We start from the raw sequence: 14,343 nt of genomic DNA on the forward strand, positions 1-14,343 counted from the left end.
GGTTGTATGTGTATGTGTAAAAGTTGACATAAAATTTATACCACTGGATTGAGCCTTTTGGGTCCCGCTGGCCTTTGTCTTCTCAGAGCTGACACTTTTCGTCTCTGTGTCAGAGGAGTCGTACCCCAGGAGTTTTCTGTAGGACTGAGGAGTGACCTGTCGTCTGGGCTGCCTCCTGGTGGGGCTGAACTGGGCTCCATCATCTCCCCCTTCCTCCTCGTTTTCTTCTTCGCTGCTGTTCATGGCATGGGCCGCTGATGGCCGCCGCCGCTTCATCTGGACTGCGCCAAAGAGAGGTGGTCAAATAAAAGGATCAAATCCATACGCATAACCAACAGGCCAGGACTGAGATTCCTAAAAAGCATGTTAAGTCTAAGTAGATTGTCGACCATGTGATCAACCTAGCTCACAATGCTTTTGGGAAACACAGCCTAGAGATTTAATGCCAACTTCATCTGCTAAAGTTGTTAGGTACCAGTATTTTAAATTGTAATATTTGAATCACATACTTTTTATTTATTATTTTAATATTTGCATTGGCAAGTAGCAAATGACTGGAAATACCGAATAATTAAAAAGGATTTTAATTTTAAAGAGGCAAGTAGAGTACCTTTGTTAAATCGTCTCAATTTGTTCTGCTCAATCAGCGAACACTTCTTTAAGCTGTTGAAAAATTACAAAAACAAATCCACAAATAGGAACAAATACTGAAAACACTTTTAAAAAGGGGAAAAAAGTATGATATGATTCCTTCAAAATCCAGGAAATGTTTGCTAATACCTTGTAATTAACACTATTTGGACACTTACACACAGCTCTGCCGTTTCTTGTTGGGTCCTCCAAATTTGGGCTTGTCCAGACAGAACACGCACCTCCCGCAGTCCTCCAGCCGATTGCAGCCCTTGCAGCGCGAGCAGCGCTTTAGCCGATAGCCAAAAGCAGCGCTTTCATACTTGCGTCTAAATGTCGGCTTTGGCTCAAAAGATTCTTCACTCTCTGGTTCTGAGTGAGATGCAACATCTTGAAGAGCCAGCAGGGGCCGGTGGAAGAGGGAGACAGAGGCAAAAGAAAGCATCTAACATAAGAATAAGGGCATTTTGGGAATGTCAAGGCTTGGTTAACTAAGAAATGTTGTAGAAGTGAACACCAACTAGATATAATGGTGAACTGCTGCCGCAAGTAGCGCATTAAAATTATTTCAGAAATTGCAATGATTAAGCTGCAATCACATATTGGCATTCAAATAAGGGCATTTTTTTAATCAAAAAATAAAATACCATAAACTGCACATTTTTGTGTTTCTATTTTTGTTTTGTTCTGTACTGCATTATGTGAGTTTTCCAAATGACCTCAGGCCATCTCATGTGGTGTTTTGAATATAGTCCACAAAGCAGTTTGCATATGTTGTGCATTATGAATGCAACACACTCTAGGATCATTTTATTTTCACATTCACTTAATTACAAAACGTCTAACCATTACATGTTCCCATATCCAGAAAGGATGAGAATATTCAGCTAAACAAAATATCATGTTAAAATGAAGAGTTTAATGCAAAATTACATTATTATTACACGCAATTATACTAAATTAAATTAATAAAAATAATAAATAATAATAAACAATAATATCCTGGTGGGTTGGGTTTCAAAAAAATAATAGTGTAAATGTAAAGTAGCCCAAATAGAGAGATACTTTTAGTAATTGTACATTAAGTATAAGATAAATATTTGTAGAAATATTTTAGAATATTTCTTATAGAATATCTATATTTACAATATTTGCATTTCATTGTTGTATTTATCATATTTAAAATCATACAACATTTTATGCAATTTGTTTACAATGCCTTTAAGAAAATCATACATTTTATGCATTCAAGCCCAATGTGAACAAATAATGAGGTTAACTTGTATTACAATTACACTGCAACTAACATGAACAAAATACACAATTTACAGGCCAAAAAGAGCCCATTTATCTTCCTGATATTAGCAAATGTCACTTATAATGGATGTGGACAGAATGAGCAAAGGAGAGGTGTGTACCCTCTTCGGCAGGTGAAGCAGTGATCCCCTCTCTCTCATGCAGAGGAAGGGCGCTGAGCCTGGGAATGTCATCGGGAACCATGGCACGTGGCTGTCCCAGTGCCACCGCTGCTGCTCGACATACATGCTTTATCCGTGGACCACCGATCAATTGCTCCTACAGAGTTAAAAGGGCACAGCGTTAAAAAAAATCATGATCCAACAAAAAAAATCTGCAAACCAACGCTTTTTTTATTGAAGCATACTTGTGGAGCCCCCTCTGGGTTAGTTGAGACTGCTCTCCTGCCCCTCTTTCTGCCTCTCTGTGTGACCGCGGTTGATCCATCTCTTACTCTCACAGAGCCAGACAGAAGCTGCAGAGCATAAACATCACTGTTTGTGTAATTCTACAGATTTCTGTGGCATTCCTTAAGATATAAAAGACTTGTATATTATGTTTGATCAAAATATCATTTACCATTCAAAAACATTGTTCACATCCAAAGGTGACAAACAATATAAATACTCCATCGTTCAAAAGTTTTGGGTCCAAGTTTTTTTTTTTTTTTTTTAAAGAAGTCTCTTTTGCTCACTAAGGTTGTATTTACAGTAAAATATAGTTTAAAAAACAGCAATGTTGTGAAATAGGGCTGCACGATATGACAAAAATCATAATTGTCGATTTTTTTTCTTAGAAATTGTAATTGCGATTATTAATTACGATGATCACAGTTACATTGAATGATGTTTTTAATAGCTTTATACCATTGTTTGAAGCAACTGCATGCCATATTTTATGTAAAAACAAAAAACAAGCTGAAAACACTCTTCCTAAAAATGTTTTATTGTTTTTCTATAGCATTAAGCATTAATAATAATAGGGGCTTTTGCACCATGTAGTTCTAGGAACTAGCCACCACGGTGTTCCCCAAGAACTAATGTTTCCCTAGGGCCATTTTCCTGGTTAAATTCGCACTGCCAGTAGGAACTCTGAAATGACGTAAACTGCGCTTGTTGTGGTGATTTATTTTGACGGCTTTGAGAACAATTTAGTACAGTAGACAGTATATGAAAAGTATCAGCTTTTGCCGTGTAGTTGATGCCCAATGTCACTTATGTTTCGCTTGGTCCGCTCAAATTCGTGTACACACAGTTTTACGTGTGTTCGACCAATCAGCATACACTTTCATCACTGGTAGTTCCTTTTGTGCTGGGTTAGACCTTTTACACTCTGAAGTAGTCGTGATTCGCCTCTCTCAACGTAACATGCTCTAAACACAACTCTTAAGCATGCAGAATAATGTAAGTGGATATTTTTTGTAATCACGCCTTTGAACTATTACAAAAGTGGCATCCGTAATCGAAATTGCAAATATAAATTTGATTAATTGTGCATCCTTATTGTGAAATATCAAAATTTAAAATCCCTTTTCTATTTTAAAATATTTAAAATTTTTATTTATTACTGTTATGGCAAACATGAAGTTTCAGCAGACATTACTCCAGTCTTCAGTAGCTATGTTTCCATTCACCTATTTTTATGCGCATTTTTGGGATATCGCATAAACAATGCTGAATAGAAATACCTAAATGCACACAAGTATGTCCTTGAAAACAAACATTGTGTTCACCCAGCTTATGAATACTGTCAGAATACAGTGCCTTATAAAAATGCACTGTTTGCAGTCATAAAATTGTTAAACATTCTGACCTGAGCTGATTTGAGCTGTTTCTGCTGGTCAATTTTAATCAGTTGGACTCTGGCTCTCTTCAGCAGGTGGAACATCCTCTTATTGGCACCCGAAAGACTCATCCTGTGGGTGCTACTACCTTGCTCCACCATCATCTGGGTATTTTGTGCACTCGTTTCAGTGGTACCCTCGAGGTTAGTTGTCTCTACTGAATGAATAAAGCAATTTGCCTCAAGGTTAATGGGAGAACAAGAGAACAGACAAACACACTTGGAAAGGTGGAAAAAACATCAATTTCATTTTTTGATATGCACTTTATGTATACTAATTTTATTGTCTTTATTAGCATTATAAAGTGGGTATATTATTATTTAATCTTATGTTATATTAATAAGCTTATTACACTGCATTTTTTATTATATAGCACTTTTATACAAATATGGTTTATAATATTTTTTTGTGGCATAATACTCAAACATGACAGCAAAAACCCTACCATTCTCCTTAGCAGGTACTTCCGCCAAAGATGCCAACGGTGTCTGATCTGAATGTTCCCCAACACGTATGACTACTTTTGGCACAACCCCTGGAGAATACATGTCCTGCAATTTGAGATCAGACTTCCTTTCCTGCAAATCATGTGTCCCTCCCTCAGCACCTTCCTCTGTTATCCTGGAGCTAGTACTGGCAATCCGCTGCATCCTTCGTTTTGCCAGGCATGCCGTGAGCTTCTTCAGCTTCCAGTATATCTTATAGTGATCCGTGGATTGGCCGAGCCTCCCACCCCTCCCACGAGGACCACCAGAAGGCCTTGAAGAACTCAAAATAGGCTTGACTCCTTGAGATTGCACCTTTTCTGAAATACTTTTTTCATCATTGTTTAGGGTCAGCGGTTGTTGTGCAGTCTTCAGTTTGCTTCCGGAATCGAGGGTTTGGAGATCTGTATTCGGTTTGCCGAGATCCATTGAGATTTCAGAAAGAGCTGGTTTCTTTGGGGAACCTCGTTCTGGGAGCGCAGACATGCGCTCGTCATCCATGAACCTCTTTGGGATCTTGATGACGCGGGAAGAACGAGCGCTAACGATTGGTCTGGCGGAGTGTTTAGGTTGTTCAGCTTGGACTGCAGATTTGGACCTCTCCATCTCTCCAAGAGGCTGTTCTTGTCCCTCCACCCGTTTCAGTACATGTGTAGAGCATTTATCTGCACATCCAAGTCGCTGTCTCTTTTTAGGCATGCTAGAGGTCTGCTCTTGACTGTCAGGTATTTTGCTGTGCACTTCCTGTTGCACTAAACTTCTACGGCCAAATATACCCTTTCGTCGCCTTACAAAAGGCTTCTTTTTGGAAGAACTTAATGAACTGTCGCTTAAAGATGTTCCTTCGCCTCCACCAAGAGATTCAAGAGGCTCCTCATTTGCTTCCGTCCTTCTGCCCCTTCTCTGTTTGCCCACTGGTTTTGTGGATACAGCGCCTACCTGATCACTACCAGCAATTTCTTTTGCCCTGTTCCTGTGGGTCTTAGCATATTCCGCTGAAGCTCTTTGGTCTTTGGTGTCTTTTACTCTGGAGGCTCGCTCTTTTCCTTTAACCATTGTTAAAGTCCACACTAATTTTTCCTGCCTCCTCCGACTCTGTGCTGCACTAGAACCATGTCTCTGTGACCTTCCAGGGATCTCCTCCTCTTTACATGCCACATCCACCCCATTTTTGTCATTTTCAGTCTGCAAGGAGGCCAATGGTCCATCTCTCTGGTTCCTGAGTACCCTGCCATTTCTCTTACTTGAGCTGCCCTGTTTCAAATGTCCATCTTGATCCACAGATGGCCTTTTTGTTTGTGTCGTTTCTTTTTTGGTCATCTTTTTGGCTGCCATTTTAATAACCAATTTGGGCCTCACAGATTTTTGGTCCGTTCTGGAAAACCTTCTGCCTTTCAATTCAGGTTTTTCCAATAGTGATGATTTTTTATCTAAAGTAAAACAAAAGAAAAGAAAAAAGAATTAAAACATTTTAGCATTTTTAATAAATAGTCTAATAAACCTTGAAACACAGGCAAAAAAGTATCATCCATGTAATTAATCATTTTGAATATTCAAATAAAATTTTTGATATTTAAATATTTCAATTAAAATTATACACTTGTGTAAAAAATATATATATATATTTTATTGAATATTATTTATTTAAAAACACACTAAAATAAACTGCTACAAAAGGGTGTATATGCATATGTGAATTCAAAATCTAATAAAAGGTCACATTTAATAATGTTATTCAAATAATACTGTTAAAGTGAGCATATGTAATCCAAATGTAAAAATATGCAGAAATTAATGATTATGAAAAGATGAATTTAAAATCGGATAATACTGTTAAAATGAATGTAGGTAATCCAAATGTAAAAATATGCAGAAATTAAATAATTGATTTTTGCATATTTTTAAAAAAAATTAAAATGTGCAGAAATTAATGCACAATTAAATATCTAACCAATAAATAAAAAATAAAAATCACATATCACTGATAAATGATTAGAAGTGCTGATATACAGCAATACGATATATCACAATAATGAACATGCAAGGTATTGTTATCGTGTGCATTCTAAAATACAGTGAATTATTATTAATTACTAATTATTCTGATTTTTAGAATGTATTTTAAGAATACTTTTCCATCAACCAGTTAAAATTTACAACACTGCATTATGTTGCGTCGAAGAGGCATGTGCACTCCGATGTAAACAAGCCCAACATGCATGAGCAGCATGGCAGACCAGTGAACGAGAAGCACTGAATGAAAAGGCACATTCATTAGTGGTGTCTCATTTTGAAAGCTGCGTCCTCTGGAGGACACATTTGTCAGTCGCATACATCATTTCAGTAAAATGACCACTACATTTCAGTCATTAAGAAATTAGAACAATTTACGCTAAAAAACAACAGTCAATTTTATAATGGTTACCGTTCTGAAATAAGACATACTTGTTGAAAACATTCTGATTATTACAGTTCATTAATACTTCAGAATATTTCTTCAGAATATTTTTAAAAGCATTTATTAAACTCGTTATAGTATGACAACTTATTTCAATATTGTGATAATACCATATACCATAATAAAAGCTTCAGCAATTATCGTAACATGAAAATTTGATAACGTCACATGCCTATAAGTGATATTATATACAATAATAATAGTGATGACTGCATGATCAGGTACCACTAATTAAACCTTAAAGGAGAATACAAGAAAAATAATTTTCTTTAGTTGATAAATTTCAGTCTGAATGACAATGTTTAATATAAAAGCTAGCACATGTAAAAGCAAAGCCCAAGTTTGCCATCAAATTGCTTAGACATAGAAACAGCTGAAACACTCACTTGATGAACCTTGTCCAGAACGCAAGGACGATTGACCGTCCACTTTAAAGCCTGTGAAGTCTCCTTCCTGAGAAAGAAAGATGGATAAAATATAACACCACAAAATGACATGTTTTATATTTTTAATCATTTAGCAATTATTTTATTTAAAATATCTGTAGGAATAGACGATTTAGCACTACAAAATCCATGCTTGACTGATAACACTGTTATAATACAGAACAAATATTCAACAAAAACAACCTTTCCATGGATACTAAGGCCAGGCTTCAAACACAACACACATTTTTTTGATGCGTAACATGGGATCCCTGCTCCATCACTCTAATATACTGAGCAGTGAGAAATGCTGACACAGAAGAGAACAGTCCTCATCACAGTACTAAATTAGGTTAAAGGTTAGGTTAATAAAATTGACAGAGTCTGAAATCTTAGACATATCAAAAGTAACAAAGCACAAAGCTTATTGCGATTTATTAGATGGGAGGCACGTTGCTTTTTGTTCATCCATCAACTAAAAACCGCTTAGACTGAAAGATTGATTCTCTGGATTTAAGAATTGTTATCGGTTCATCAAAATGGGAATCGATTAAAATTGAAAAATTTATATTTTTAACCCAGCCCTATTGGCCAGTGTTAATTCTTGATCCATCATTACAAGCAACAAGTTTATAAAACAATTCCAATTAAATGAACTATGCAGGTCAGACAGAAATGATCATGGACAGTGATACTAATAAACATCAGTATCTTATTTCTAATGCCAGGACTTTTCAGAAACATGCAGAGCAGTAGGTGCTACACTCAGGAATCTGAACCAAAAAAATAAATAAATAGGCATCACTGATATAACATTGCTCAAATTTATTCACAAGATGTCAATAAACAATTTTTTCCACAGAGGAGGCGGTTTACTACTAATTTAACGCTTAAATGGAAATTTTGTAACCGACTAGTCTAACCTCCCATGCCAACCCCCCAGAGACGGTCTGTAAATGAGATCCATTTGAAAGACTACTTAATCTATGAACAGTCAAATCCCATACTAAATGCCACTAAAAATAGGTCAGATACATGTGCTGTGCTTGCCTTGCATTATAATCATCAACATTAGCCATTATAGATACTTATTCAAATCAACTGAATCAATATAGGCAGAGCAGGACCAATAAGTTCAAACCTAATAGCCTTTTATAGACAAATTTCCACAAAGTTAGTCCACTGTAAGTCAGCACATTATAACCTGTAGTATAACAAGCCTATAAGCAAGCTTGATGGTTATATACTAGTTTGACATGACAGAAGAAAACAGGAAAGTTTAATACTCCCTCACCTTGCTCATCTTCCGAGTGGACAAAATCTAATAAAATGACATTTTGTTTTCCATTCCAGATATACACTTTTCACAATAATGTATTAATTTTAAAATGTAACATTAATGTGATGGTAATTTGAAAATAGCCTTTGTCAAAACATAAAGCAAAACATTAAATGTGCAAAAAAATAAAATGTTGGCCAGCAGCAGTATCGTTTAAACAACTATTCGAATAGTCTCGCACATCCCTAGTTTTGAATTCTGAAAGTTAGTGTTTTCATAGTTCAGTGAACTTAACTCAAAAGATGAAGGAAATTGCTTACTCATGATATGCTGCTCTTAAAAAAAGAAAAAGAAAAACTCTGAGCAACTCCTTTCTAAAGCAAAATTGTGAATAGTTACAATATATTTTACCAAGGCAGCCAAATGCAACAGCATCAACTTTGCATTAATGGTAACAACTTCATAACATCAGCAAACTTAGCAATATGGGAAAAGGTAGGATATTTCCAAAATACTTCAGAAACTTAAAATAGAATCTTTAAACTTTCAATCTAATCTAATCTATCAGTCTCTCAGATACATCAGGGAAATATGTCTACACAGAGAGACATCAATTCATGTCACCACTCAGTGCTACTTACTTACCACTACTCATGAGTCAAAAGGATTCAGACTTCAGAAATCAAGTTCAGTTTTTCATATCCCCATAAAGTGCAACTGTCGTCTCAGGTAAGGATGATGCTGCATAGCTGACTGATTGCAGATACCTCAGAATTTCAAGGCACAGAATCGGATTGCATCAGTATATAATGTGTGAAGTAAAACCTCAACATGATTTCTTTACTGGTTCAGCTTTGAGTCTGACTGCAGTATGATTCACTGTTTTAGCTATGGGAATTTCTGAAAAAGTCCCAACTAATATACAAACTGATCCCAATTTGATGAGTTCAGACCTAAAGACTGTGTTCACTACATCAACTGTTTATGACAAGAGTTTAAATTGTTAAATGAAGTCATTATTTTTGTTTTTGCGCACAAGTATTCTCGTCCCTTCATAACATTAAAGGTGCCGTAGAACGTCTTTTTAAAAGATGTAATATAAGTCTAAGGTGTCCCTTGAACGTGTCTGTGAAGTTTCAGCTCAAAATATCCCATAGATTTTTTTTTATTCATTCTTTTAACTGCCGCGCTGCCCCTTTAAATTCTCATGCTCCCCGCCCCCGGAGCTCGTACTTGCCTTAAACAGCATAAGCAAAGTTCACACAGCTAATATAACCCGCAAAATGGATCTTTACAAAGTGTTCGTCATGCAGCATGTCTAATCGCGTAAGTATAGTATTTATTTGGAGTGCTCTGTGGCTAAAGCTAACATTGGAGATTTATAAAGAATGAAGTTATGTTTATGAATTATACAGACTGCAAGTGTTTAAAAATGAAAATAGCGACGGCTCTTTTCTCCGTGAATAGAGTAAGAAACGATGGTAACTTTAACCACATTTAACAGTACATTAGCAACATGCTATTGCTAACGAAACATTTAGAAAGACAATTTACAAATATCACTAAAAATATCATGATATCATGGATCATGGCAGTTATTATTGCTCCAGCTGCTATTTTTCGCTGTTGTTCTTGCTTGCTTACCTAGTCTGTTGATTCAGCTGTGCACATCCAGACGTCCTGCCCTTGTCTAATGCTTTGAACATGGGCTGGCAAATGCAAATATTGGGGGCGTACAGATTAATGATCCCGAATGTTACGTAACAGTCGGTGTTATGTTGAGATTCAGCTGTTCTTCTGAGGTCTTTTAAACAAATGAGATTTATATAAGAAGGAGGAAACAATGGTGTTTGAGACTCATTGTATGTCATTTCCATGTACTGAACTCTTGTTATTTAACTATGCTGAGGTAAATTCAATTTTTAATTCTAGGGCACCTTTAAGGTTGAACCATTGTAGTCACATGGGCTATTTTAACAATGTCTTTAATTCTTTTCTGGACCTCAAAAGAAGTGCAATGACTTTGCTGCCTATGTGTGGATCAGAAACCCTCAGAATTCATCAAAAATATCTTATTTGTCTTCCGAAGTTGTCATGGGACAACATGAGGGTGAGTAATTAATGACAGAAATTTCATTTTTGGGTGACATAACCCTTTAAAACACGCGATGAAGTCAAATTTAGTGTCGTAGACACCTGTCTAGGAAATAGGAAAATTGGCTAAGGATTTAATACAACGAACCTGATCCGCTGTCTGTCATCTGCTCTCAGTGTCTGAGGCAGCTCCTCCACACACACACAAACAGAGCAGACAGCGACAGTTGTATATATTTGTGGAAAAAATCAGTTTCCCATCAGTTGTCAGAAGATGAAAGCGATGTCTTTGTCGTAGTATCCTTTCAATGTTTAAGGGGATTTCCCATGACTGGTGTCAGTGCAGTTGAACATAAACTTCAGCGTTACCCAGGTGACGCACTGCACATTGATTGAGCCTTTAAAGAGGCGCTCAAAGTTAAATTCATTTTGACTTTTTGTTTCTCTCATGAATGAAACAATGCTTTTAAGCATATTAGTTGAATAAACAGTTTAATGATGTCTCACTCATAGAGACAGTCCCTTGCCGCCACCTGCTGGTTTAAAAATGTTAACTGCACTGACTGAGAGCCTACAATTGTTACGTTTTAGAAGTCTTGTAGGCTCTTTAATAAGCCAAAGTATCATAATATGAATAGTTTTGCGCAAGCTCTGTTTTTAAAGACCTATTAAAATGTTCATTGTAAAATTAATATTTGCTGTGCTTATTTATTTGATTCTAAATTAAAACAACAATTACAACATAACTGTAAATAAGATGACCAAGGCAACATCTGTGGTATTACTTTATTTGGAAAAAAAAAAAAAAATCTTACAAACCACAAGCTTGAATGTTCGGGATCAGTACTGACCAATCATGATAAGAAATTGGTAGTATCCCTAAAAGAAACACAGTGACTATAATAAATAACCGAAGAACTACTAGAGTCAAATTAGTGATCTTAATTATTATTGCAGTGCATTGCAAAACTGTAGAGCTTTTATCATAAAACTAAGCATTTAAATATCACCTTACAGATAAATTATTGGGAGATACAGAATGACAACTGACATTTTCATGAAAAAATTAATTGATTTGCATTACAAGCTATCAGAATATCATCTTTTTGGTATATAAAATGACAGAATCTGCATCAAATTAAACTATTTTGCTCAGTTTGGGCCTCTGAACTAAAGTGTTGTTTTTGTCTCCTCGAGTAAGCACTCCATATTGTACTCTATATCATAAAAAGAACGAAGTCTTAAAAATGTTTTCTAAAGTTTCGACAAACTGTTTCATAAAAAAAAAAAAAAAGATTTTCTGACTATTATTTCATGCCTGGCTTTGCAGGGTTAAACAGCTTAGAGTTTTCGCGGATGGAAGCACTCTGATGGTCACTTCGTGTACATAAAACTCAAAGCAGCTCTAACTTTACTGAAGAAAATTTACAGAATGAAACTGAACTTGCAACGCACTAACATCTGATTAACAAGATTACTATGAATCAATTACCTTGTTTGTAAACAATACTGCCTGACGTTGTACAAATGAATCCAGGATTTTTTCCCTTTACAAACATGCAATATTTTTAATCATACAAACGCGATTCCTGGCAGAATGCATAAATAGTAACTGTATCATAATCCGGATGCACACCACGCCTACTTAAACATATGTTACAAACATTAACTATTAAGACAAACAGGCCCGCCAGCAACACTGAATTAAGTCTCAAAGCTGAAAACTTCAGACAAACTCCCTCATAACTAATTAGCGGACACCACACCTTCACTGACCCACACACAAGCCCAGTAGCCACGGCAACACCGTCAACCGCAGCTAAACACCCGCCATGTGAGCTCGACAGCCCGGCAAAAGCCCACCATATGACGGGCGTCTTTTTAAATACTTTTCATCTCTGTAATCTGTAAAGCCCACGACCGTGCATCTGTGATCAGGTGTATGCATCTCTGCAGGAACTGACATCAGCCACTCAGCGACATGCTGATGATGCACTTGCTGTGCATTCTTATTATTACTGTATTACTAAGCGAATCGCTCACCTCATCGCTCCCGCTCGTGCAGAATCCCGCCTCGCGCTGGCGCCTGTGTTTCTCCGCCAGCCCGAGCAAGCGCGACAGTGACGGATCCTCTCGCAGCGTAGTTCCAACGTCGACGGGCCTCGGCCCTTTTCTATCTTCAGCCCTCACCCGACCGATATGAGATCGTTTCTCCGTCCTCAACAGGCTCCGAGACGTCCATGGCCGACCTGGGAAACGGCAGCGAACGGTGGCGGAGGTGATTATGGTTGCTACAACAGCCGAGGCTGGTAATCCGCCTCCTGCTGCCGCCATTATTACATACCACAACAACAACTACGGCGCTGAGCTCTCGAGAGGAACAAGATGGAAAGGCGCGAGATAGCGGAGGAAACGAAAGGCATTATGGGAGATGGAGTTTTTTCTTTTTTGGCAGTTTGCCATTAAACATAATTAATGAAGCAGCATTCTGTAAACACTGATAAATAATATATATTCATCAGTTTAACCCTGTAAAGCAGTTTTGAACCTTTAGACAAAAAAAAAATTATATATATATATATATATATATATATATATATATATATATATATATATATATATATATATCTTAGCCTAAATTAAAGTTTGCATATGTGTTTTTATGTTTTATATCCGTGGAGGAAAAAAAACACCTACATTTTATTTAGAGACCTAAATGAGCAAAAATATGAAATTTGGTGCAATTGCTGTTATTTATATGGCCAAAAATTTTAATAAAACTCTTGATTCCTCCTAATATAAATCAATGAGATGTTTAACAGTATAGCAGACTACTTACATATACATAAATATCAGTTGTCACCCTTTATGTCCCAATAATAGATCTTGCTAGATATACATATATATATATATATATATATATATATATATATATATATATATATATATATATATATATATATATATATATATATATAAATGCTTATGGTTTTATATTAAAAGCTCTGTGGTTTTAATTGTGGGGGGTAAAACTTGGTAAAACTCACTAATAATAATAATAATAATCATAATAATGCAATGCAATTCAGTGATGATTGATAGATGTACAAATAATTATTCTTCAGAAGTCTGTTGTATCATTTCTGATACTTACATTTAACATGATTTGTCTAAAAAATTATGCATTGATAATCAAGCAAACCTAAGCTGCTCCTCTCCAGTAAATATTCACCTTGAAATATTACTAACAATATACAAGTTATTCTCATGTTTACTTCAAAAGTAAAAGATTTCACAGCAAAAAAAACACAACATTGTTTTTTTAAAAGGACTCCATAATAGGCATGTAGATTGTGTGCAACATTTAAAGGGCTTATAATTAAAGTATCAGATATTATATAGTAGACTTTATAAGGTTAATAGTTTTGTAGTTAGTTTAGTAGTTATTTGACTCTCTTGACATGATGTTATTAAATTCTAATTTCTTAAGTCATTTAAGAAATTATTATTATCTGTGAATGTGAATAATTTGAAGCCTAAGGAATTATTTTTTTGTCATTTGCACTAGCAAATATACTAGTGAACTAGTGGGGTTGCGAAAAAGTAAAATATTTTCAAATTTAATGAAAATACTCACAAATAGGGCACACAAATAACACTTCTAAGGCAACTCTCTCGGCTGCTCCCTAGGGGGCGCCAAAGCGTAATCATCCGTATTCCGCACAGTTATCTGGCAACTTCTAAGCCAACTACCAATCACTATTTCATCAAAAGACTTAAAAAAAAAAAAATTCAATAACGAAAGAATCATCAAAAAATAATCAAACACGATC

General features: G+C 35.9%; 1 protein-coding gene across 3 annotated transcripts in view; it reads right to left on the reverse strand.

The window, feature by feature from the left end:
• kmt2ba (lysine (K)-specific methyltransferase 2Ba) overlaps positions 1-12,887 on the reverse strand; it is a 32,109-nt gene extending 19,222 nt beyond the window's left edge. For 2 of the 3 annotated variants that reach the window (XM_067411212.1, XM_067411210.1), the window contains exons 1-9: positions 12,554-12,887; positions 7,099-7,165; positions 4,215-5,684; positions 3,739-3,926; positions 2,294-2,401; positions 2,049-2,205; positions 810-1,020; positions 611-663; positions 42-281 (exon numbers count right to left, since the gene is read on the reverse strand). In XM_067411212.1, the coding sequence (XP_067267313.1) occupies positions 42-281; positions 611-663; positions 810-1,020; positions 2,049-2,205; positions 2,294-2,401; positions 3,739-3,926; positions 4,215-5,684; positions 7,099-7,165; positions 12,554-12,844 (2,785 nt within the window). In that variant the 5' untranslated portion in view covers positions 12,845-12,887. The remainder of the gene's footprint in view (positions 1-41; positions 282-610; positions 664-809; positions 1,021-2,048; positions 2,206-2,293; positions 2,402-3,738; positions 3,927-4,214; positions 5,685-7,098; positions 7,166-12,553) is intronic. The other variant, XM_067411211.1, reaches the window with a different exon arrangement.
• Between the last annotated feature and the right edge of the window lie 1,456 nt (positions 12,888-14,343).

The sequence above is a fragment of the Chanodichthys erythropterus genome, chromosome 15 (assembly GCF_024489055.1).
Source record: "Chanodichthys erythropterus isolate Z2021 chromosome 15, ASM2448905v1, whole genome shotgun sequence".
In the NCBI taxonomy this organism is placed as follows: domain Eukaryota; kingdom Metazoa; phylum Chordata; class Actinopteri; order Cypriniformes; family Xenocyprididae; genus Chanodichthys; species Chanodichthys erythropterus.